This window comes from Lytechinus pictus, chromosome 7 (assembly GCF_037042905.1).
Source record: "Lytechinus pictus isolate F3 Inbred chromosome 7, Lp3.0, whole genome shotgun sequence".
NCBI classification, from domain to species: Eukaryota; Metazoa; Echinodermata; class Echinoidea; order Temnopleuroida; family Toxopneustidae; genus Lytechinus; species Lytechinus pictus.
Genome location: NC_087251.1, coordinates 44282197 through 44308151, shown reverse-complemented (window position 1 = coordinate 44308151; position 25955 = coordinate 44282197). Strand labels below are relative to the sequence as shown.

The following is a 25955-nucleotide window of genomic DNA, read 5'->3' as shown; positions in this document are numbered from 1 at the left end:
CATTGCACCGTAATTTTTGGAGCTTAATTTGACAGTTACTTGGGTTTTTTTTCCAAAAGATGAACACAATTGCACCATTATATTTGTCATTATTGATATTTTGTCATTCAAACAAATTGACACAGAAGATAATTTACATTGCCCTTTCATACAAAAGCACCAATTAAAAGTGCTCAATGCTCAATTGTGTGGTGAAGTTGTTTATGAATTCATTGTAGATGATTAAAATGAAGAGAAAAGACCATCTAGATACTATATCACTATCGTCTCCTCACTGAAATGAACTCTGCAACCTTCCTTCTCTTTTCTATCCTTTATTCGCAAAGTGCTTAGGGGCACACTTTGTATGGTGTTATGCTTTGTACAAAAACTGCTCGTGTATATGAATTTCAAATGAATATTGTCCACAAGATGAAGAGATTTGCATCATTGTTGGGTGTCGTTCATATTGTATCATTCTATGGATCGTTGATGCCAACTTTGAATGTATGTTTGTGATTTTAGCACTCTGGAAAGAATGTTGGACACCATCCTACAACAAGAAGAGGCTAACCAGCCCCTCAGGCTTCCGTCTCCGGAGGAGTACTGGTAAGTTTGTATGCTTTCATTTATGTATAAATAAATCGCAATTATAGACACTTTATCTCATGCCAGTTTTTCTTGTTCGAGGATTGCCTGACCTATCAAGGCTCAAGTCTTCTTTCATGTTTTGGTAATTTCTGTTGTGGCCTAGTATTTAAATGATTGAATCGTGGCTGGCAGAGGGCAATAGATTGCACGTGTGGCAATTTTCATTTACTGTGCGGCTGGCATAAGGGCATTAGCACCCAAGCATGTGCTATGTGAAATTTACAGTGAACGAATTGACGCCCTTCTGCCAGACCAACAGGAATTTGCATTGATGTACACATTAACAATGCCCTTTTGCCAGCTAAGTGACGAAATGTTAACTGCCACTTTGTACAATACACATGTTTCAATGTATAAAGTTTTGGATTTTCTCTTTTTTTTCTTCTTCGTTCCAGCTTTGTAGAGGAAGACTCACCGGACAACATCGTCTTTGAGGAAGGTCAGAAGTCAATGGCAGGGGTGCCGCTCATCAAGGGAGGAACACTCCTGAAACTGATCGAAAGACTGACCTATCACAAGTACGCTGACCCGTCCTTCGTCCGAACCTTCCTGACCACCTACAGGTCATTCTGCAAACCGCAGGAGCTTCTCTCGCTGCTCTTCAAGAGATATCCTTTTCATGTATTTATGTAACCTGGTGGTGTACTCGTGTGTAAGTGATGAAAATAAGCTTAATATTTGCAGTCGATTGTACCTCTTTGTACATGGATCATCCAATTTCCCCCTTTGATTCCAATGAATTTCAGTTTATACAAGATGTGTGTAGTGTTTTTGACATCTGTTGACCTATGCATACTTTTTTATGTACATAACCCTACCAAATTATCATTCGTCTATAAGGTCAGCCGCTATGACTGATTAACCTAGACGTAAAATGTTTCCTAGGTAATTGGTTACATACCAGCAAAAATGCTGTCCTGCCGAGTTCCTGCGGGAGTTACTAGAAACAGAAACAGAAATCGTTTTTGAGGGTCTGACAAAATAGGTAATCAGCTTATAAGCTTGGAGTTCCAATATGTTGGTGCAGATCACTTATATCATCACACAATAAAATAACTTGACCACATTCTAGCAAGGCGTTGATATTTACCTCTACTGCTTTTACAATATTATCAATGACTTCTGGGCAATAAGCCTGTTCACGGTTGTAAACTGCGCAAGAGCAGAAAAAGGTCATTTTTTAGATAAACCATGAAGGTGGCTTTCAAATTCACTGACATAGGCATTTGTGATTTGATGATTATTCATGTATTCCTTTCAAAATATTCATTTTATCACATTCAAGCTGAAGAGTAATAAATAGAGCCTTCATAATCACTGGTATTTGACAGTAGCCTAAACAATAGTCAAATGTGCCAAAGGCAGACAATAAAACAGAATTCCAAACTTTATCCCTGATGTACTATTCTAGTCACCTGGTCTATACAATGCCTTTTGTTCTTAGAATTTGAATACTCTACTGGTAAAGCTTACGCAACATCTACATTTGAAAACGATAGTGCTTATCCTAATGAAAAATCACAAAGGTCATTTGAGAAGAGTTGATCATGAGCTAACCGTGAACTGGCTTATTGGATTCACTTGTGTACTGCACCAAGTACAATGATGCTCTTTAATCAACAGGGAAGAGGACTCTTCATGCTTTCTAGATGTATGTACTGGGCTTCTCAATGGAGGCTCAACTATAGAGCGTCGGCCCGAAGACCCTGTCACATCGTTTCCGTGCAAGCCTTGCGAGTAACTATTTTTGCTACCCGCAGATCGCCCGCATTGACAGTATCTCTCTCGCATCTCACACGCAGATGCCCGCAGAAGCGCATGCAAGTCTGATATTTGCACACAGAAAAGATTCTTGATAGCTTGAACTATTATTATTATTATTACTGTTGAAGTTTCCCTTGACCAAAGTGATTGTTTACGTTTGAGATCCCAGACCCTCCGCCCACGGAAGAAGACCAAGCAGCTATTGACAGAGGAGTGAGTGTGGTCAGAGAAGATCTGAAGAGATTCAGGAAAGAATATGCACAACCTATACAACTCAGGTGAGTGTGCTTGCTTTCTGAAACAGATCATGTTGCCTCAAAAGGAGGTTATTTTATTTAATTCAAACAGGGCAGCCCCATCAATAATCAGTAAGGGTCCCCGACAAAGTTCATCCCAAAAAACAATAAAAAACAAAGGTTTGAAAAAACAAGGAAATACATAATTAAAAAACAGAATACATAGGAAATTAATTATTTTTAGGCAATTTTTTTTGTAGATTTTTGTTAGAAATGTAAAAATTAATATATGTTCACCAAAAATTAGCATTCTACTAGCTATATAAAGTGATTTAAAGGCAAAAACATACACACACAAAATTTAGGGCAAATTTCATACGCTTATTTGCATAATTAATAAAAAATATAAGCGATCAATTTTTTGAAAATTTTACTTTACAGTCTTGGAGTTTACATCCGGCTCTATGCGTGTGCAAATTTTCGCGGCGATCGCGCAATCAACGGATGAGATCTGAGGGGGGTCAAATTGACCCCCCCCCCCCCCCCGCAGTATATATTATGTTGGTCCGAAATAACCCAGTTAAGATAAGGTTAAATGATATATTACGGCAATGATTCAGGAAAGAATATTCCCAACCTATACAAGTCAGGTGAGTGTGCTTGCTTTCTCTACAGCTCATATTCTGAAGAAGAACAACCCTGAAGTTTAGTATCGGAATTTATTATTTTATTTCATCTGATTCTCTAAGAAAGGAATTATATGTTTTTAGCACTGAAGATGCATGTAGAATAGAACTTAATCAAGTTTCATTCTTGAGTTACATTTTGGACTTAATGAATGACTTGAATGAGATATCTGGGATGACCAAAGATGTTTATTGATTTATTTTTTAGAGACAAGCTGAATCTTCATTGAATTCAATAAAAAGGCAGAAATGTACTTTGCATTAGCAGTTATAGTATTTGAGAAAAAAGATAAACAATCTTTATCTGCAATTTAATTATGAATTGATGCGCTCTTGAACTTATTCAGCATGCCTTTTAAGGGTAATTTCTAAAAGAAAACTTCACCAACATCTTTGTAAAACACCTTTACCCTGAATTTACCTTGATGTTGGGCATAAAGTTAAGAAGACTTATTTGCCCCTCTGCTGTTCCTCAGCTGTTATCAAGTGTTCCTATGCATGCTTTGGTTCAGACGTGTTATAGGAATTCTCTGCCTGGGTCGAAATGGTCAAATTTGGTTTTCCAGGCCCTCACTATGTTTGATTCAAATGTGTTTACCTGTACATTGCTGCCATTAAAGCTCAAGTCCTCCCCAGAAAAATGTTGATTTGAATCGATAAGGAAATATCAAACAAGTATATCGCTGAAAATTTCATCAAAATTGGATGTAAAATAAGAAATTTATGACATTTTATTAAAGTTTCACTTATTTTTCACAAAACAGTGACATGCAAATGAGAAAGTTGATGATGTTCTTTACTCACAATTACTTGCAATTTCGTTTACTTTTTATTGTTTGGATTGTACAATATTTCCATTTTTACATATTTAACAATAAGGACTAACTAGATTGAGCCATAAAATGTAAAACCAATGGTAATACCACATGTTTAGGAATGAATAAAACTTTGCTTCACATGACAGTTAGGAGAAAATTAGTCTATTTTGTATTTCACATAATGAAATACAAAAGAAATAGTGAGTGAGTGATGTCATCAGTCCCCTCATTTGCATACCGACCAGGATGTTCACATAACTATTTTATGAAATTAACTGAAACCTTAAAATGTCATAACCTTCTTATTTTTCACCCGATTTTGATGAAATTTTCAGTGTTTTGCTTGTTTGATTTTTTCTCTCTTTTTAATCGAATTAAGTTTTTGTTGGAGTGTACTTGTCCTCTAACAACACTCCCTAACAGTTGATTTTTTTTTGTCCAGAGTACTGAATGTGTTTAGGCACTGGGTTGACCAGCACTTCTACGACTTTGAGAGAGACGAGGAGTTACTTCAAAGCTTGCAGAAGTTCATTGATGATTCAGTAAGAGGGAAAGGAATGAGGAAATGGGTGGAGTCCATCAAGAAAATCATCAGTAGGAGAGTGAGGGTATGTTGTATTGTACTGTATTGTATTTATTTTCTGTCAATTAAAAATAATAACAATGATAGATATATTTACAATGACAGAGAAATGATCATTAAAAAAGATGGAGGGATTGCCCTACTCAGCGTTGATAACGTATCAACAGTGTTTTACAGAGGGGTCCCTTACGTAGATATACATGTAAACATAATACAGGGAAGGAAAAACTTAGTTGACTTACGATAAAGACGTTGACAAAATGTGGAAAAAGTAAGACGAAACATATTTACAATATATACACAAGATAACAAAGTAAGGATGAGGGATCTGAACTAAAAGTTACAAGAAGTGTGGAAAAATGTTTTTAAGGCCTTTTTTGAATGCATCAATATTTTCCAATAATTTCATGTGATGGGGAAGAGTATTATGATGAGATGCACCTCTGTATTGGATATTACGACAAGAGGTTTCTGTTTTGGGTTTGGGTAAAGCAAAGTTATGAGAATTACGTAGTGAATAGCTAATTCTTTCTTTTAAAATGGGCAATTAACTGAGAATACAGTGAAATTTCTTTTGTATGTCTACGTTCATTTACATACATATACCCCTTTTTTTCAAACAATCAGAAGAATATATTGTGAATTTTGGTTTTAAAAGAATGTGATGGTCATTTAGTTTCTATTGAATACCTGGGCCCCGTCTTACAAAGAGTTGCGATCGATCCGATCAATCGCAACTATGGACGGCTAGCAATGTCAACATGTATTGTGCATGTTTGTTCAAAATATTTTCTAGCTATGATGTATATTCATGCATTAATTGTTTTCTTTAAGAATTCACTGTGCTTCTCTTTATTTACAAAAGACATTGTGCAAATTTCCTGTGGAAAAATTTATGGCACTGATGGATTTCCATAGAGTTACATTGATTGGATCAATCGTAACTCTTTGTAAGACGGGGCCCTGGTGGGTGTTTCATAGAGCTGTTCGTAAAGTTACGCACAACTTTACGCACGACCGTAACATATTCTTAGGTCATAAATCATTTACATGGGGATATCGCATAGCACAAGAAAGGATCCCCAGTCGTGCGTAAAGTCATTCGTATCTTACAAACAGCTTTATGAAACACCCACCGGGAAGCACAATAAAACTAATTATTTCTGGGAAAATAATATGGTATTGGTGTTGTAAGGATTAGAAGGATTTTTTTCTTCCTGGTAGAGTGAGTATTGAATATATAAGACTACACATCAAAACATTGCATCCAGGTAGGTGTTCCATAAAGTTGTTTGTAAGATATGAATGACTTTACGTACGACTGGTGATCCTTTCTTGTGCTATGTGATATCCCTATGTAATTGAGTTATGACCTAAGATCACGTTCGTAACTTTACGAACAGCTTTATGAAACACCCACCCGGATAAGAAGATAGGGTTGTCATGAGGAAGTTTAGATCTTGAAATTGTGCTGTTCAAGTGACTCTCCTGAGTCAGGTCCTAGTTTCATTAAAAAAAACGTGTCATCAATTTTCAAGTTGTTCTAGGCACGTGAAATGAAGCTATTAGTTCAGCGGGAGTAAACAGTTGACAGTAAAACATTTTTCACTGATAAAGATTTTTATGAAACAGCGATTTTGTACCAATAGAAATTGATGATGTCATGGAAGGATTACGTAAGGCATGTCTAGTATTTTGTCCATTTCTCGTACCATCAAACCTAATATCTTTCTTTCTCTCCCCTCTTCCCCCTCTTTCTCTGTCTCATCTTTAGTCCGATGCTGAAGAGCAGAGGCATATACTAACCTTTGAGAGAGACCCTCCTCCCTTAGAACATCATATATCCAAGGCTCCTCAAGACTTTGACATTATGACGGTAAGTGTGATGGTGATTTTGATGATGATTTTGATTTTGACGATGATGATGACGACGCAAATGAGGATTATGATGATGATGATGAAGATGACGATGAAGGTGATAATGATGCCCTGTTTCATGGAGCTTGTGACACATGATACCAGTATACCTCAGCCAAATATACGAAAGGATTTCAATGGAATTGTCTGAGCTGATTGTTCAGTCAGTATACTAGAACTATGCGGTCGACACAGGGAGCAGTACAAAACAATTTGATTTGTTCTTTTAATCTAGCTTCACTCGATACAGATTGCATGGCAGCTGACAGTACTTGTGTCAGACCTCGACCTATCACTGACTCCGTCTGAACTTGTTGGCAGTGTCGAGACCAAGGAAGATAAATAAATGAAAATAGATATGCCATCAACAGGGGGAGCAATACAAAATAAATTTGATTTGTTTCCTTACTTTGTAGCTTCATCCAATAGAGATTGCAAGACAGCTGACTTTACTGGAGTCAGACCTGTACCGAGCCGTGACTCTGTCTGAACTGGTTGGAAGTGTCTGGACCAAGAAAGATAAATAAATGAAAATTAATATGCCATGAACAGGGGGAGCAATACAAAATAAATTTGATTTGTTTCCTTACTTTGTAGCTTCATCCAATAGAGATTGCAAGACAGCTGACTTTACTCGAGTCAGACCTGTACCGAGCAGTGACTCCGTCTGAACTGGTTGGAAGTGTCTGGACCAAGAAAGATAAACACCTTACATCACCAAATTTACTCAAGATGATCCACCATTCAAATATGGTAAGATTTACATATCTTACAGAGCTGCCAACCAGTACGTTTTTGTCATTTATAGTGCTTTTTTTTTTTTTTTTTACAAAATTGTAATTTATTGAGAAAAATTGTCTCTTTGTATGTCTATTTCATAAAACTTACACAAATATGGTTATTGGATCACCGTAATTTCTGGTAACTTGTTCTTTTTTTTCAATCCTTTTGTTAAAACCAGGGTGAGATACACACATTTTTCAATGTTTTTTTTTTTCATCTGCAAGAGCAGTGCACATTTTAGCTTGCATGCAGCTTCAGCGCCGTGATGAGCGTGTGCGCCATGCATTTTTATTATGAAATACAGTTTTTGTCTCACCTGCATAGCAGAGTGAGACTATAGGCGCCGCTTTTCCGACGGCGACGGCGGCGGCGACGGCGACGGCGGCGGCGGCGTCAACACCAAATCTTAACCTGAGGTTAAGTTTTTGAAATGACAGCATAACTTAGAAAGTATATGGACCTAGTTCATGAAACTTGGCCATAAGGTTAATCAATTATTACTGAACATCCTGCCTGAGTTTCATGTCACATGACCAAGGTCAAAGGTCATTTAGGGTCAATGAACTTAGACCATGTTGGGGGAATCAACATCAAAATCTTAACCTAAGGTTAAGTTTTTGAAATGCCATCATAACTTAGAAAATATATGGACCTAGTTCATGAAACTTACACATAAGGTCAATCAAGTATCACTGAACATCCTGCTTGAGTTTCACGTCACATGACCAAGGTCAAAGGTCATTTAGGGTCAATGAACTTTGGCCGAATTGGGGGTATCTGTTGAATTACCATCATAACTTTGAAAGTTTATGGATCTGATTCATGAAACTTGGACATAATAGTAATCAAGTATTACTGAACATCCTGTGCAAGTTTCAGGTCACATGATCAAGGTCAAAGGTCATTTAGGGTCAATGAACTTTGGCCAAATTGGGGTATTTGTTGAATTACAGCCATAAATTTGAAAGTGTGTTGGTCTAGTTCATAAAACTTGGACATAAGAGTAATCAAGTATCACTGAACATCCTGTGCGAGTTATAGTAGTTTTCAAAATCAGCACTGCTGCTATATTGAATCGCGTGATGCAGGTGAGACGGCCAGAGGCATTCCACTTGTTTTAAACACAGAATACAATTTTTCATTCCCAGAGGTTGGCAGGTCTGATCTTATGATTATCATTTTTATATTGCTATTCTCAATGTTAACAGCATTTCTAGCTGATGTTTTTATTGCTTGGCATTTTGGGGTCCACAAGGCTTGTATTGTACATATAAAGAAGTATAAGTGTGTGACTTGTAATATCACCTAAATGACTCCACCAACTTTACAGCTAGAACTGTAATATTAATTATTTCAGTACTCAATGTAGGTTTAAACTTATGCTTAATTGTTTGCATAACTCAGAATAATTTGTATAGAAGTATCTTGAATGCATTCATTCTTTTTTTTTTCTTTTTATTCCAGTTTACAATCTGTATGAAACTTATTCAGCAGATTTCCATGCTGTTATCTATAAGATTTTAGTGTTTTGTGTCACCAAGGCATGTTTTTTCCACATACAGACGTGTACATTTTGTAATGTTTGACTTACAGAAATTCAAGTAATACTGTTACCAGTTTTTAGAACAGTCACTTTGATTATGTCAGTATTTAATATAATTTAAATTTAAAGGGGAAGTTCACCCTGACCAAAATTTCATTGTAAAATAGCAACAAAAAAATATAACTGCCGAAGGTTTGAGAAAAATCCTTCAAAGAATAAAAAAGTTAATAGAATTTTAATTATTTGATTTGTGACATTATATGCGAGCAGCTTTCCTACATATCGTATGGTAACAAATCCACGCAATGTCATTTTCTCTGAAAATTGAAAATTGTTTTTACTGTACCTTCAGAATATCAATAGATAAATCATTTTACACCCATTCGGAAAAAGAAAGAAAATTAAAAATCATCATGAACCATTAAAAAATTGGAATTTATGCATTTTATTGTACATAACATATGGGGCAGCTGCTCGTTTATGATGTCACAAATCCAACATTTTAAGTTCTAATAACTTTCTTAATCTTTAATGGATTTTCCTCAAACCTTCACCAAAATGTTTCATTAGTTTTTGTACTATTTTTACAACAAACCTATCTTCCCCTCTAATCCTCGCATAATTTGGAATTAATTTCTTTAATTAATTCTTGCATATTTATCTTCCTTTTTTGCCCTCAGTTCATCTTATGGTTAGAGAAGTGCATTGTGGAGACATCCAACCTTGAGGAGAGGATAGCTATAGTATCCAGGGTCATAGAGATAATGATGGTAAGGAGACCTCTTCTTCATTTATTCCCTCTTTGTTTGTTCCCATCAATTTATAATTAGTTTTAGCTCACAGGATTCAACCAGTCTTACGCCACTATAACGAATGGCCAAATGATCATTATAGGGAAACTGGAGGGAAAAAATGCTATTAAACCACATTAACGTATGTAGACCAAGTGACCATTATTCAAATGGTAATTTGATCTAATTGATAAAAGACTAATGTCAGTCAGTGATCCAGGTTTCAAATCCAGTTTAATCTTCAGCTAAAGGGGTGTCTGGATTCACTCACCCCCTCCTCCACATCACTCTTATTCAGTGCATCCCCCTCCCTCAACCCAACCCTCCTACTCTCCTCCACTTGCTTCTTCCATGTCTTCTTCATCTTCAGTCACCTCCTCCCCCTCTGACCAGCCACACCTGTGATAATGATATTAGATGATCTGGGCATTGGACCAAGTTGATATAAAACCGCCACATTTCATTGGTGCCTTGCGACTATCATCTGAAGGAAGGTAGAGGAGGAGGAGAAAGAATCGACATCCACACATCAGGAAAAGATGTATCTTAACAACTTTCTTGCTATTTTGCCTTCCATATATATTTCATTTTTCTTTCCTAGGTGTTCCAAGAGTACAACAACTTCAACGGTGTACTGGAAATCGTCAGTGCGTTCAACTCATCTGCCATCCATAGACTGGAGCATACCTTTAGGGTAAGAAATTCATTTTCTTGGCTATGGATAGCAGTTAAAGGGCCCCTACAACCCAAGTAACATAGGCTTTGAAAACATTGAAACACCTCTCTTTATCAATATTCCAGCCATTAATTTTTCAGAAAATTTGTAAAATAAGCAAAAAATGAAGAAAAAAAAAACCTAGCCTATTTTTGGAAAATCTTATGCTTGCTAAGCTCCAACCCTCAAAATTAAAAAAAGATATATGCGATCACAAGACTTGATAATGTCAATGCCAGACAGTCCTCCCCTTTGCTGTCATAGAGACTGTACACTAAATGGTCTCAGCATTTCATAAAGTTGACTGAAATTCATAATTAGCAATGACCATCGATGGACAATTTTATGGAATTTGTCCGATGCTCATTATTTGTTCAGAAAATGTTTTATTCATTCTATCTTATCTCATCATACGATGTTAAAAGCCTAAATACTCCCAGTTCACCTGTGAGCAGACAATTTCTGTTTAGATGCATCATCAGAAATCATCTGCTCACAGTTTTTACCAGGAGTGGTTTAAGTAGAAACTAGTGATGATGTTTGAAAATTGATTATTTCCTGATTTTTCTTTTTTATTAATCAAATCATAATTAGGACTTGAGGAAGAAGCAAGTTTTAGAAGAAGCCAAAGAACTAGGCACCGATCACTACAAGAAATATCAAGAGAAACTCCGCTCCATCAATCCACCTTGTGTGCCTTTCTTGGGTGAGTTCTTTGATTCCCATTGACTTATCACAGGAACCCCCCCCCCCCTGGGGAGTGTTTCTTGAAACAAATAATCAGTGATTGTCACTGAGTTTTGTTATAAGCTACCAAAATCCTTGATTCTGATTGGCTCAGAGCAAACTCGTCAGTGAAAGTCACTGTTTGTTTCATGAAACATATCCCAGTCTCTGGGTTCTCATAGTTACTTAAATTATATGCTTTTAAAGTAAAGATGGTTGACTGTCTAATTGGGTGTTGCAAGAAAACATAAGCAAAATATTGCAAATATTCTGTTGCAATTTTAGCATTGATCAACTATTTTTGTTTTAATCAGATTACACTGCTTGTGTCACAAAGCAGATTAGCAATTAATCACAAATTGGCAATTAATTTCAAAGCTGATGATCGATTTAGGCACGTGAAATAGACTTTCAATTGATCGCAAGTTTCTTGAAATGCCCCATAAGAATGTAATGCAAGAATATCAACATTTGAATCCATTGCAAGTCAATTTTAAGTAGACCAAATGTATCAAGAATCTTGCAAATACAGTCAAACATGTCTAATGGCAACCTTTCTGTAGTGAAAACCTGCCTTTAGTGGCCACTCGACTTGTTCCCCATTTGAAACAAATATGTGTTAAAGAACCTGTCTATAAAGAACACCTGTCTACAGTGGCCACTTTTTCTACTTCCCTTGGGTGGCCTCTATAGATGGGTTTGCCTATAATTGTAAATGTGTAATTCATTGCTGGTTGATAAGTGATTTCAGAAATCTTCCACTGAACTTGTTGACACTTGTAAGAATCCGTAAATGCGTAGATGTTTCCGACTGATTTCCATCTCACCCTAGGAATGTACCTAAGCAACATCCTGTTCATAGAGCAGGGCAACCCGGACTTCCTGTCCAACTGTCCCGACGGCTTGATCAACTTCAGCAAGAGGAGAAGGGTAGCCGAGATCACCGGGGAGATCCAGCAGTACCAGCATCAACCGTACTGTCTCAACTCTGAACCCGACATCAGGGTAAGTCCACCTGGACCTGGTGGTGGGAGGGGGGGTGTTTCATAAAGCTGTTGGTTGGGGGGATGTTTCATAAAGCTGTTGGTTGAGTTACAAGCGACTTTACGAGTGACTCGTGATCCGACTTTAGACTCTAACTCATCAATACAAATTTTGTGTATATCACTCTTACCACAAGAAAGAATCACCAATCATTCGTAAAATTGCTTGTAATTTATGAACAACTTTATGAAACACCCACCCGTTTTGTCAATGCATTAGATCCTGTTGGGCAAGTATTTTGCAATTCATACCTCAGACCCCCATTTGAAATTTTTTCTTGTCTCGCTTGCATAGGTTCTTCGTCACGGTGTAAAGTGCTGATCTCCAATCAATTAGCAACTCTTTTTTACTAGTTTTTGTGCCACTCATTAGATAATGTTGTTTGTATGAAATTGTCTCGCCTGCATAGCAGAAGCGAGACTAATAGCTGCGAGTGACTTACCTCTCCTCCCTTTCCCTGCTGCAATTTTCTATCCTACTTTAATAGCAGAAATGAGACATAATGGCCCGGAATCACAAAGGTGGTTTTTAAAACCATCGGTTGAACCCATGGTTTTTGCTGATTTTCTGTTAAAATTGCGCTTATATTTACTGCGTATATTAAAGTGTCCAATGCTGATGCACTCTTTTGTCACATTGCGCCAAATTGACACCTGTTGCCATGGCTGTGGACTCATGAACAAAATATAGCATGGATAAACACGGCAACAGGCGTCATTTTCCTCAAACCTCAAATGCGCCCCAGCATTCGACATTTTTTAATATTCACGGTAAATAAATGTAATTTATGCAGGAAATCTGCATAAACCATGGATTCAACCAATGGTTTCAAAAACCACCTTTGTGAATTCGGGCCACAGTATACTTGTCCACTTTACATATATGAATCTGTAAAAGGAGAAGACAAGATATGCTGGAAATAAAAAAATACCCAACCTATTTGTCATAATGTCTAATAAATGTCTATTGTATGAAAGAAAGAAAAAGTATAGCCTTTGTTTTGTACCTGGTTGCAAATTGTGATCAGTCATGCATGTAGATTATGAATAATTGGAGGCGGTACTGCATAATATCAGACCTTTCTGTAATCATTGAAGCCTAACTCGCGATGGTTCAATGGTCATGACTTCTTATTTTTCTTAGGGATTAGATGATATACTTCAATTTGATATGGAATTCAGATACTTGTCATTGGTCATGTGTCATCTAACATCTCCAGTGTTTCCGAACGGACTTGGATAAAATGGTTGAAGCCTAACTAAACTTTATAAGACTTAGTGCTGGGCTGTCACTATCACTTTGTTCTCTTTTGTTTATTATTTTTGACAGAAATTCTTTGAGGACTTGAATCCTCTCGGTGACATGACGGAGAAGGAGTTCCAGGACTATCTCTACGAAGCTTCCCTGGAGATTGAACCAAGAAACTGCAAGCAGCTGCCAAAATTTGTATGTATCCCACATCCATGAATGAATATCTTGCAGTGGTGGAATTAGAGATTTGAAATGGATAGAACAAAAATTGCAAACTTGATAAAAGGGGAGGGGGGGGCATGGATAGAAAATTTCAAAATAGGGGGGAGGCAGATTAATAACCTGTTGGATTTTGGTTCTTTTACATTACATTTGTCTTTGACAGAAACCCATTGCACAGACCTTTTGATAGAACAATTAAAGGCTTATTATTTGTATGGTCAATAGTGATTCTCAAAATATAGGGCAATTAGGGCATGCCTTGTGCCCCAACCTCTGTTATAATTTTCTTGAAATAGCATCGATGTGGCATGCCTTGTGTACCAACCTCTGTTTTAATATTCTTGTCATGGCATCGGTATTTATGTAATATGCTTGAAAATACTACTTTAATATTCAAAATTTTGAATTTGTAATGATAGTAATAATATTATGCTACACCTCGGCAATCTGTAACCCACTACATCACTGCAAAAGTGCAGGACGACAAGTTCAGTGAACCAAAGTTACAGTGTCTCAACAGTGACACAGTTGAAGAATGCCAAAAGGCAGAGATGCAGTTTTTCATACTCGAGTTTGAATTCAAACTTTTTAACATGTTTTCATCCATAGAAAACACCCTTTTCATGTAGTAGGAAAGGGGCTGTTGTAGACAATTTTCAGACTTTTACATGAACTCTCCGTGGCATTCCTCTAAAAGTTCTGTACATCTAGTATTATGTATACATTGACAATTTGGAACTGACATTTCTTTTTTTTCCTTGACACAGCCCAAAAAGTTTGAGTACTCCCTGAAGTCCCCTGGTATCAAACCTTCCAGCAACAGACATATGTCATTAGTTGGAACGTCAAGACAGGCCAGTGAGCTCCGGTCTCCCGGGTTCCAGGTAAGGCATGGCCAAAAAAGCCCCCTCCAAAGCTAGTGCCAAAGCTCCCCTCAAGCTAGTGCCACGCCCCCATTTCCTAGAACACCGACCCTCATTACACCGTCATCTATATTTGACCACAGTGTCAGGGGAGTTTTGAATTGACTTGTCTTGAGCCAATCAGATGCAAGGATTTCAGTAGCTTCCAACAGTTTTCAGTGAAATCGCCGACCGTTTTTGTCATGAAATGTTCCCCCCGAATACAAGGTATTTATTTCAGTTATGGGTAACTGAATGTGACACAAAATAATCAAGGTACTTTTAAGATACTTCTTTTTTCTGAAGTTTGATATAGAAAAACCAAAGCAGAAATTTAGCCCACATTGATTCTGGTATTGTAATTGTAAGCAAAAAACAGTTTTCTAATTTGTTTCCAGAATGAAATATGAAAAAGTAAACATTTGAAAAGCAAACACTTTTTTTCTAAAAAGTTTTTTTTTATATCTTTTCTCTGCATTATGAAAATTTAAGAACCCTTAGACTCCTGTTAGTTTTTGTTGTAAAGATTTAGAAATTAAACACCTATTTGTAATAGGTTTTGAAAACAAAATTATTAAAAAACAAAATAAATTGTGTGTCCATCATTGTAAGTTGTAGGGGTTTGTGTAATTATAACTGAACAAGTAGTTTCATGGAGGATAATGGTCTGGAGTTGCAGCTGAGCCCCAGGCGCATACTTTATGTACATGGTGTAGGCAAAATGTTTGTAAGTTTCCATCTGGTACATTCCTACAGAGGATGCAGGATGAGGAGGCCACCTCCCCCAAATCTAGTGCCACGCCCCCATCTCCTAGAACACCGACTCTCATAACACCGTCATCTATCTTTGACCACAGTGTCTTCAGCGTTGTGGATATTCCAAGTAAGTACCATGGAGTCCGTTTTTTGTGATTGGCTTAAACTGTTGCTGTGGCTTCAGATGTAATTGTGGTAATTTTTAGCATGAATAGATGATAAATCTTCATTATCTTTCTCAGTAATGGTTTGATTCAGTTAGATTACGTTGGTCTGTATGCTCATCCCCCCTTACATAAACAAATGAAAATGCATAAATGAATCTTTAGGACCGTTTTGCTCCTCACCCAGATGATCTTTCATGTAGAACTGCTTCCTCTTGTCATGCAATATATTTTAATGACTACTTCAATGCTACTGCTTTGATGTTAGTAGTTGAGAATACTGCGAATGTTTAAATCATATTTATGTATTTGTAATTGTAGGACATCTTGATATACCATGTCTTTTCCTTTACACCCATTGCAGACAACTCCAACCCGTCATCTACAGCACCAGAGGAACCACCGGAAGTTCCCCCTCCTCTACCGCCCCGAAGCCGTCTTAGTTCCACCCCGAATTCTCGCACTCAGGATCGCTTGCATGACCTACCGCCATCGCTTCCTCCCCGATTCAACCACGCCCCTCCGTTACCACCCAGACATAATGCTCAATCATCACAGACAATGAATGGTGGTACACCGAGTATACCCCCTAGGACTTACCGTAACACCCTTCAACGCAAGGTGTCGAATCCGTTGCCGAACAAGTCTTCCATCGGGCCATCCAACACAACGACGGCGGCGACCAGGCCGCCCCCTCTCCCGCCACCAGTCACGCATGTCCATGATTCAGACATCTGGTTGCCAAGGACTCCTCAAACGCCGAAGAGCCACGCCTTCTTACTATCGCATAACTCCCCCATGTCGTCATTTCCAATGAACAACACTGACCACAGCCATATGGGTTTCACGAAGCCGTTGATGCCCCCGCCGCGACCCCGCGGTCCCCGATTGACCGAACCGGACAGGCCACCCAGGACTCCTTCCAAGGAAAATCAGTTGACACCGGAAGATCTGAAATTCTTTGAAAGCTCTTACTAACAGCATGGGGGTGTGTGTGTGTTTGTAACAAGCAACTCATCAGACTTGTCGAGGAGATGGTTTGACACATGCGGTGGCAGATTGTTGACCCAAAGGCAAGAACAGTACTCGGACTTCAGCATTGGTGCCTCCGTCTCAAAGACAGACGGGGTCATTCGTAACAAAGGCTAGAGAGGAGAAACTCTCCCGTGAAACCTGCTTTTATTGTAATTGATTATCACCTCTTGTCCAATGACTATGCATTGAAATGTGTGAATCATGTACCAAAAAAAATGTTGTCTCGTGTCTAAAATAATCAAACTATTTTCCCCTTAAAGACAATACTGGGCGGAATGTCTTCAGAAGAAGAAATGCAAAGCAATGCAAACTGTTTGAGTTTCGAGGAAGGGTTGGCGTGAAACCCCAGTTACAGTTACATCCATGAAAATTAATTCTATCAGACTCAAATATCAAAATTCATTTATTGATTGTATATCGTATGAAGCTGGAATGAACAGAATAATTTATTATGTATAGTAGGGAAAAACAAAGTGTTCAAATCAGTCATGACTTATTATTTTTCTTCTCTTCCAAGCAGTAGATTTTGTGAAATAAATTTGAAGGGGAAAACCAGCCAATTTTGTTCATTTCTGATGCTGATCAGAAATCTAAACCTCAACCCCCTGAAGGTTTTTTTTTTTAATCCCTTAGGGTGTTATGTTTACAGAGTGGCTGGCTATCCAATTATCCTTCCCAGATAAAAGATAATGAAGAAAGATATAAGTGTTATATTTAGGATCTGGTCATGGAAGAAGCATGTATTTTCAAGTTTGGGAAGTGCAGATACAAATTCGATGAATATTTAAAGAATGTTTTCCCCAAACCCATTTCAATTTCACCAAACAGGAACATCATGTCACAAGGTATGAATATGTATTTTCTCAATTCACTTTTTTTCTTTTGACTATTAAATATGTATGAATAGTAAATATATGAAGCAAGAGCCGAGAAGTTCAAAAGTGCAATAAGTCATATCATAGAAACTAAAAATAAAGTCAGAAATTATTTTTTCAGCAATCTTTATGGGGTGAAAGAACAAAAAAAGAGACATTGGCAAATCTCAAATTTTCAGATTATATCCATTCATTGTGATTTAATTTCATGATGGACAACTTGGCAAGTTCCTTTTAGGTAAACTCATTGCCAGTATGAAAAATTGTCCACTGTGAGTGAGTGAGGCCCTATCATATTCTTTATGCATTACTGCAGCTAATATAATTTTGTCACATGGGATACATACATACATGCATACATTAATATTTTTATATAATGCTTTACAATTATATGACAAAAAGTAAATTCTGCTCTCTAAGTGTTTACAAAAAAATGTAATGGGGATATTAATGTTATTGAGAAAGCAGATGCATGTAGGTCTTTAACTTATTTTGGAATACTTTTAATGAAGAACATGAACGGATATTGATAAGGAGGCTTTTCCAAATACTGGGACCAGTGAAGCTAAATACATTGCTGACCTTTCTTGGAGTTCATTTTAGGAGTGTATGAAGGAAAGGGATCTTATCTAGGGATGTATAAATCAATTGACAGATCAGTATTCTAGTGGATAGTGAATAATGAATCAAATCAAGGCTTTCATATCATATTACCTTGCTAATTGGACAAGACTCCTATTGAGATTAAAGAATACTTGTAGTAGGGAATTGCGATCAATTGAAAGTCAAACATGGGTCCTAAAACCAATCGTACGTCTGGCCTGTAATTGCCAATTCTGACTTCATTGCTTGTCTGCTTCTAATAGCAAATACTTGGTTCTTGAATTGATTTTGTTACATGGCGAGGGTGTAATGATAATATGAAGATCAGTGAAGAGGAATATTAGCTTGTGTTGCGGCTGCTGTGAGTGAATACACCCCCCTCCAAATTTTTTCTATCCCGATCTCTAGTTTCTTACATGTAGAAGTGATACATTTTCACCTCGGAAAATAAGCGTAGCATGATAGTTGAGAGCACACATCCACTGTCGAAAAAGAACGTGATAATTATTAAATAACAGTTATACAGTGAAAAGGTTAGAGTTGGGCTTCCTGCATAGTCTTGTGTTGTGGCATGGCTGTATGAGGATGTAATGGTATCTGTTACATAATGTCATCGTATATTGGCCCTACCTGCAAGACCGCTCACTACTATGGCCTAATTGAACCTCCCTTATATACCTGTCAAGAGTTTTGGTAAGTTGGTAAAAAAAAAATTAACTTGCATCTTCTGGAGATAATGCATGAAACATTGTCAAGTCTTACAAGCATTGTTAAGATTCTCGACAGAAAGTTTTTATAGTATTATAGCTTATTCATTTATTTCTTGTTCAGGTGAGAGAAGCATTCACCTAGTCGGTAATCCATTCTTTTCATGTTAACCTGTTCCATTTACATCATACTGGGTGAAGGACAGACATGTACACCTTTGTATTGACTGCATTATTCTTGGTGTTGGGTTTGTCAAAATCGTGCACACTTGGGGTGGTATTCTGAAAGTTTGTCTTATCTTTTCTTACAACTGTTCTGTAATCTCAGCCAGAGAACAGCTTGCTAATGTTATTCCAAATCGGAATTCTGAAAATTGTCCTATCTCCCGTAAGGATGTCTCATAATTTATCTCAGAAAACACCCTTTTTTCTTTGGTCAGCCAGTCGTTAAATGCTTTATGTGATGAGATCAACCGATAGAAGTGTCTCTTTTATGAAAATGTCTAGCGCATTGTTGAAATGAGGTGCAGTTTCCTTGACGCCCCTGCTGCTTATGCAATGTGCTTCTGTGCTAAAAATACACCTGGCTGTTCTCCCAGGCATATTTTCTTTGAAAAGATTCATCATCTCGAATGAAAAATCTCATTCAGTATCAAGTTACAATAGACCCCTACCTGTTGTAAATTTTGTTGTATATTAACATAAAATGAAAAGATTAGAGAATTTTCAGAATACCATTTATTTCAATATTTCATCCTGCGCACATCAATTTATGCGCCGTTTTTTAGCTTTGACCATATTTTAACTCTGACATCATGAGCATTCAGTGAAAGTTACCATAATAGATAACAAAATTATCAGAATACCAATTTTATCGTAACTCTGAAGATACAAGACAATTTTCAGAATACGGCCCCTGTGCAATGAATGTCAATTGTATTGAAAGAAAATGGAATGGCGATGTAATCTTTTTTATACCACCACCGAACAAAGTTTGAAGGGGGTGTATAGGAATCGGCGTAATATGGTCAGGCGGGTGGTCCGTTGCAAATTTTGCATGTTTGAACTTCTTCCTCAGTTTTTAACCAATTCTCATGAAATTTGGCACACACATAGATCTTGGCGTAAAGATGTGCAAGACACATTTTTGGGTGGTCTGTTTCTGAAATCATGTTGGCTTGGTAAAAGTATATAATTATGGCAAAAATTAGGTAAAAAATCTTGTGGTTCAAACTACTTTCTAAATTCTTAACCAGTTCTCATGAAATTTGGCACACAAGTTGATCTTGTGGTAAAGATGTGCAAGACATAGTTTTGCATGTGTCGGAAATTGTGTGGTAATGGTATTTTGTGTCAATAATCGGGTAAAATGTTATTGTTCAAACTTGTACTTCCTCATTTTTTGACAAATTCTCATGAAATTTGGCACACACATTGGTCATGTAACGGTATACTACAACAATTAATTTGTAAACGTCTTGTAGATTGAACTAATTCATTTTATGACCTACGCTCATCAATTTAGCACATGCATAGGTCTTGAGTTAAAGATGTGCAAAACACATTTTTTCGAATATTTAAGAAATTGTGTTGCCATGGTAACTGCATATAATGGCCAAAAAGCCCAGGAAAACCCACTGCGGATCAAACTACTTCCCCAGCATTTGGACAGTGCTCATGAAAGTTGGCACCAAAATTTATCTTGGGTAAAGACATGTAAGATTCGTTTTCCAAATGTGTTGGAAACTATGTTGCCAGGGTACTGGCTTAAGGGTGGGTGTATAAATCACCCTCAGTGATATTTCTAGTTTTTCCACCTATTATTCTTTGTGAAAATTTAGGTTTCGATTCATTAGGTATCTAGTACCCTCTCTCAGTAATCTTATTTTTCTTCGTAATTTAGTGATCAGATATCTTGAAACTTTTTTACCATTCCTTGCTTGAGGAAAAGATAATACATGATTAAAATATTTCCATGTTAAACCACATGATTTATCAAATAAAGCATTAGTGACTTTGGAATAGTGAAATTGCAAGAAAATAATTCATAACTATGGCGAAGGCGAGGATAATTTAATTTTTTTACGTCACCAGGTCAATGTTTAGGTTAAGGCTTTAGTCAGCCATACCTGAATATAATGCTTATTATATAGTTAAAGTTAAATGTGATTCAATTCATACTATCAAAGGGGAAGTTCACCCTGACGATAAATTGGATTTTATAAAAGCAGATTTAATAAAAGAAAAAAAATATTGGTGAAGGTTTGATGAAAATGCATTAAAGAATATCAGAGTTATGATTTTATGATGTCACAGAGGAGCAGCTCCTTGTGATGTGTGATATAAATTCCGCAAAATGTCATTCACATCGTAGAAGAAAAATATTTTGATTCATCATGGTTTATGGGATAAAACACCTACAGGACTGGTTGCATATGACTTAATTAATTAAATTCTTTAAAGGTTAATAACTTTTTGTTTTATGGATTTTCAAATTTTACTACTTTTCTGTCAATTTTTTTACTTTTATTATAACCAACTTGTCATCAGTGTGGATACTCCCTTTACTTAATAGCCACATCTCGCACAAGTTCACTTTCAGGTCATTCGATCAAAAGATTTTCACCCTCCCCCCCCCCCCAATAAAATATTTTGTAAGTGCATGTCAGACCTAAAAGAAAAACTAAACCAAACAAAACATGGTTTTAGTCATTCATTTTGACATCACAGTAACACAAAAGGCCAAATCACGTTTGGACATTTATTTCAGAATCCTGATTGTATGCATACATTATGCATAAATAACTAATTTAAGAGAGTCAACATTCAAGGTTTGCCTTTCTACACTGTTGATGTGTTGTTTGGTTCAGATAATACGACTGAGAAAATTGGAAGACTTAACAAGAAACAGAAGCCCATGATTGTGACTTTAACTACTGTACTACGAGCAACTAGTTTGAATGTACTGTATTTTTAATGATGTTTACCAGAGTGGGGATCTTTAATACTACAACTTGGTGATACAGTGATCATCTTTTTTTTTTTAATGAAATCATGTTTGTGTAATGCAAAGCTTGTCTGGTAATGTTTTAATATGAATATTTGTTTTTGGAGTACCAGGCACTATAACTTTGAATGAAAATTTATTTTGTACCAAATATGAAGTGTCCTCCATTTCTGTGGGAGTTTAACACCCATTATAAAGGAACTTTTAATAAAATAATTGTTGTATAGAAACTGTGTGTTGTATGTCTTTATTGCCTTTGAAATCACAATTTATTGCAAAAAAATGTAACAAAAACACAATGGTACGTATTCTGAAATCTAGTCTTACATAAACCAAGTCTTAATTATGGTTTAACTATGGAAAGCCGAATGTGACATCTAGCTCTATAATCGGGTGATCAGTTAGTCATCGCATATGGCATTCAAACCATTACAATCTATTTTGAAATGATGAATACAATAGTTTTCTTCTTCATTAAATAAATGTGAACGATCTAAGTAAACACAAGAAGCATTGCAGTGTAAACAAAGTTGCACTTTGAGCTTCCCACAGTTTTACCCCAGATTTAGACCATGGTTTAAGTTAAACTAGAGTTCAGAATACATGCCAATAATTGCACACATACTTCTTAAATCATATATAGCAAATTATATGTATACTTCTGACATATTACCCCCTGAATATATATATTAAACATGATGCATATCAAGTGCCCAAATAACTTGGGTGTCATATAAAATTTGCAGATGCAATACATACCAAAGCCACTTCTGCCAAAGCATAACCAATCGTAGGTTGACCGCATCATATACATAGGTTCTAGGGAACACGGGGTTTTGAACAGCAAAATGTAAGTTATCTTGATTAAAAACTAAGCAATTATTAGATGGGGGGTTCCAAGCACACATTTAAACTTGGTTGGTATTTGTTTTATGTTAGATTTATATTGCACAGATGTTTAAAGAAAATGCCCTTTAGCAGGAATGATTTTGTATTTCTTTATAAAAAGATGGTGCTTTGAGAGTGAGCTTATCTGACATATCACCAAGCTACACAGCCTTTCATAGGATAATATCTACAACACCCATGCCTGAGAACTGCACGGTTTCTATATCAAAACTGTCATCACATTATAAAACACATCACATTATTATATAACAGCAGACATAATCACCTAAAAAAATCAACTGGAATTTGCATAAAAAGAGACAGATCAAAGACTTATGCTGAAGATTTCATCAAATTAGATGTAAATTAAGAAAGTATGACATTGTGTTGCCCTTTTTTTACTATTATACTTCATAAAATATGGAATATTTCTATTTTTCTCATGTGAAACAATTTTGATTCCTCATTGAGAGTGTGGAGTTGCCATTTTTATATTGCGGGGTAAGAAATTTGGTTTATTCATGAGGGGCTCCCCCCGCCCCACATTTATGGTAAATTGCGTAGGAACTCGGCAGGACAGCGTTCTTTGATGGTAAAATTATAACCATGGACCTTATAACCAATTACCTAGAAAACATTTTACGTCTAGGTTAATCAGTCACAGTGGCTGACCTTATAGACGACAGATATTACTCTCGGGCCTTTTTATCAAAGTGGAGACAATAGCAGAGTGGGAATTCGAACTCACAGCCTTGCGATTATGAATCCAATATTTTAACCACTGGACCACACGACCCACATTGGGGCAATTGCTAAATGTTGGTGGCTATGTCTTCCCTTTCAAGGACTATTTTTTGTGCAACATTTAAGCGAGTGTGCTGTAAAAGTATATGTCATTATTCATGAGGGTCAAGATTTCCCATCGCCCTCATGTATTTAGGGCCTATACGGCCTTTGGAACGATTTTCTAATGGGGCGCTAATCTATGAAAAATGACAGAACCAGCATTTTTCAAAAAGGATGCTCTTTTGTTCAAAATAATTTAACCAGCAAAAAAAATTAAAAAATAAGTTACTTGTCGGCATGAATGTGCTCTAGATGAGCATACTGTATCCCCCCCACCCCCATAAAAAATAAATGTTTTAGCAATGATTATATCGCATACTTAATCGGTAGGTAGTCCGTCAATCATATTGATATCCTCGGAAGTCAAAATTTGAAGAAAAAAAAACATACTCCATAGAATAAATTTAAAAAATAATAACATGGATATGGTCGAGGGTATGACATCAGCTCCCTCATCTAATTTGGATGAAATTGTTAGCATTTTTTGTTCTTTCTTAATTGTCTGATTTCACTCTATCTCTTCAAATATTACAATTTTCAACCTGGCATCCCCCCTCTAAAGAGTTCCTTGTTTGGAATGGGGTAAGAAGATTGATTATAATTAAAAATTTGATCCTGTGAAAAAGGAGAGATGACAAAATATCATGAAAAAGAGAAGCCCCAGATTATTCCTTTCATAAAACTTATTTTATAGAGTGTACAAAGCAAACTCTTTCCCCTTTCAATTTCTACACGTTTCTTTCTCATTTTATTTATTTTATTACCCTTCTTTTCTTTATTCATTATTTTTCTTTCTTCTTCTTTTTTCATAATCCCCCCCCTCTTTTTTTTTCTTTTACGCCACCAATAGGGTGCCGTGGCTGCCTCGACCCCCTTGTTCCGCCTATATATCCTCCTTTATTGATATATTCATTTTGGTACACGAGGAATCGAGTTAAGGGCTTTTTATGTAGGCTTCTAGATTCACAAGTTTTGTGAAAATAATTTAACAAGTCATATAATCTTCAATTACACAATCACTATGTCCGCCAATTATTGTTCGCTTTCCTTTTTTACTATTCCCCCTTCCATTCTTTTGTCCTCTCTTTCCCTTTTTTTCCTGCTGGAGCGGGATGAGGGAGTGGCATTACTGCAAAGTTCCTCTCCCCATTCCCTGTTCTGGATCTGCTGCACCTGCCGAAGCTAGGCGAGGTCCATTCTCTTCTTTTTATCTTCCGATTCGGTTTTGAAAAATATGTTCATTTCTTTCCCCTCTCCCTAAATTTTCCCGTTTCTTCCTTCTATTTCTCTCTCTCTCTTTGAGTCCCCGCTCCGTTTCTTTCCCCCTTTCCCTTCTCCGTTCCCCTTCTCATTTTCTTTTTTTTTCAGTGGGGAGGAGTAAGGTCCTTTCGTTATCATGGATCCGCGCAGTGCCTTTGCTTTGGCTTGTTATGCAGAACTAGTTTGTAAGATATTCAAATATTTTACAAAGTTCCCGGCATCAACAATGGGGCTCCCTTTTTCGCGCTATTCAATTCAAAATGTTGACCAATCTTCAAAGTCAAATAAAAGTTCGCACCGCAATTTATAGGCCTATGAGCTGATTGTAACAATGATGGAAAAATATCTATCCTGCTTTGATTATGATTATGTCAGTACGCATGCAGAAATAATTGTGGGGTCTATATTATACTTAAACACAAATTCTTGGCCTAAAATGATGAAAAGTGGCGTATGCCAAATTATAAACCATGATAAAAAATACAAAGAAAGTTTTCCATTACTAAATAACACAATTCTAAAACCTGTCCGGTTCGGAGCTAAAGGAAATGCGTTAGAAAAATTGCCACTGCCATGTAGTTCAGCGAGCGCTCTTCAATTATGTAACAAATTCAAATTCCGGGATTCACATGACATTTCATATGTTTAGCTAAATATATCTGTGAAAGAGCATTATGTGGAACTAGTTTGCCTGATCTTAACTGTTTCAAACTTAAAAACACCTTTTACTTAGTAGTATTTAAACTACTCTCTGTAGAACTATTTCTGATTGTTGACTGGCAATACTACAGTTTGACGGATTTACAAAAATCATTATCAACCAAGCACCAATAGAGCTCTATCCAATCCTTGCTTTCTCCAAAATAAAGACAAATTAAACTGGAAAGACGAATATGAGTTCACACAACATTTCATAAGCTGTACAGCACTTTAAAATTAGGAAGTATATATATATATGCCTCAACTTTATAAACATGCGGAACTAATTTGGGGAGTCTTACTATTTAATATCATACACCACTTACTTTATAATATTTATCTTTAAACAAAAATATATAGCTCTATCTTCCTCGCTCTTAAAAATGAGGAACAAACTACATGACGTGTGCGAAATCTTAGTCAAGCATATAATTTACCGGCACTGAGAAGCTTCAATTCTCAATTATAGCATGAGATTTGCGAATTTAGTCTATTTAGTATTTG

General features: G+C 36.6%; 1 protein-coding gene across 1 annotated transcript in view; it reads left to right on the top strand.

Moving 5' to 3' along the window:
• The window catches only part of LOC129264170 (son of sevenless homolog 2-like), a 47143-nt gene extending 25155 nt beyond the window's left edge, over positions 1–21988 (top strand). The window contains exons 13-26 of the mRNA XM_064102830.1: positions 505–588; positions 1026–1238; positions 2550–2672; positions 4577–4742; positions 6492–6593; positions 7232–7387; positions 9641–9730; positions 10353–10445; positions 11061–11172; positions 12025–12197; positions 13566–13682; positions 14477–14593; positions 15368–15494; positions 15896–21988. Of these exons, the coding sequence (XP_063958900.1) occupies positions 505–588; positions 1026–1238; positions 2550–2672; positions 4577–4742; positions 6492–6593; positions 7232–7387; positions 9641–9730; positions 10353–10445; positions 11061–11172; positions 12025–12197; positions 13566–13682; positions 14477–14593; positions 15368–15494; positions 15896–16509 (2287 nt within the window). The 3' untranslated portion in view covers positions 16510–21988. The remainder of the gene's footprint in view (positions 1–504; positions 589–1025; positions 1239–2549; positions 2673–4576; positions 4743–6491; positions 6594–7231; positions 7388–9640; positions 9731–10352; positions 10446–11060; positions 11173–12024; positions 12198–13565; positions 13683–14476; positions 14594–15367; positions 15495–15895) is intronic.
• Positions 21989–25955: the final 3967 nt, after the last annotated feature.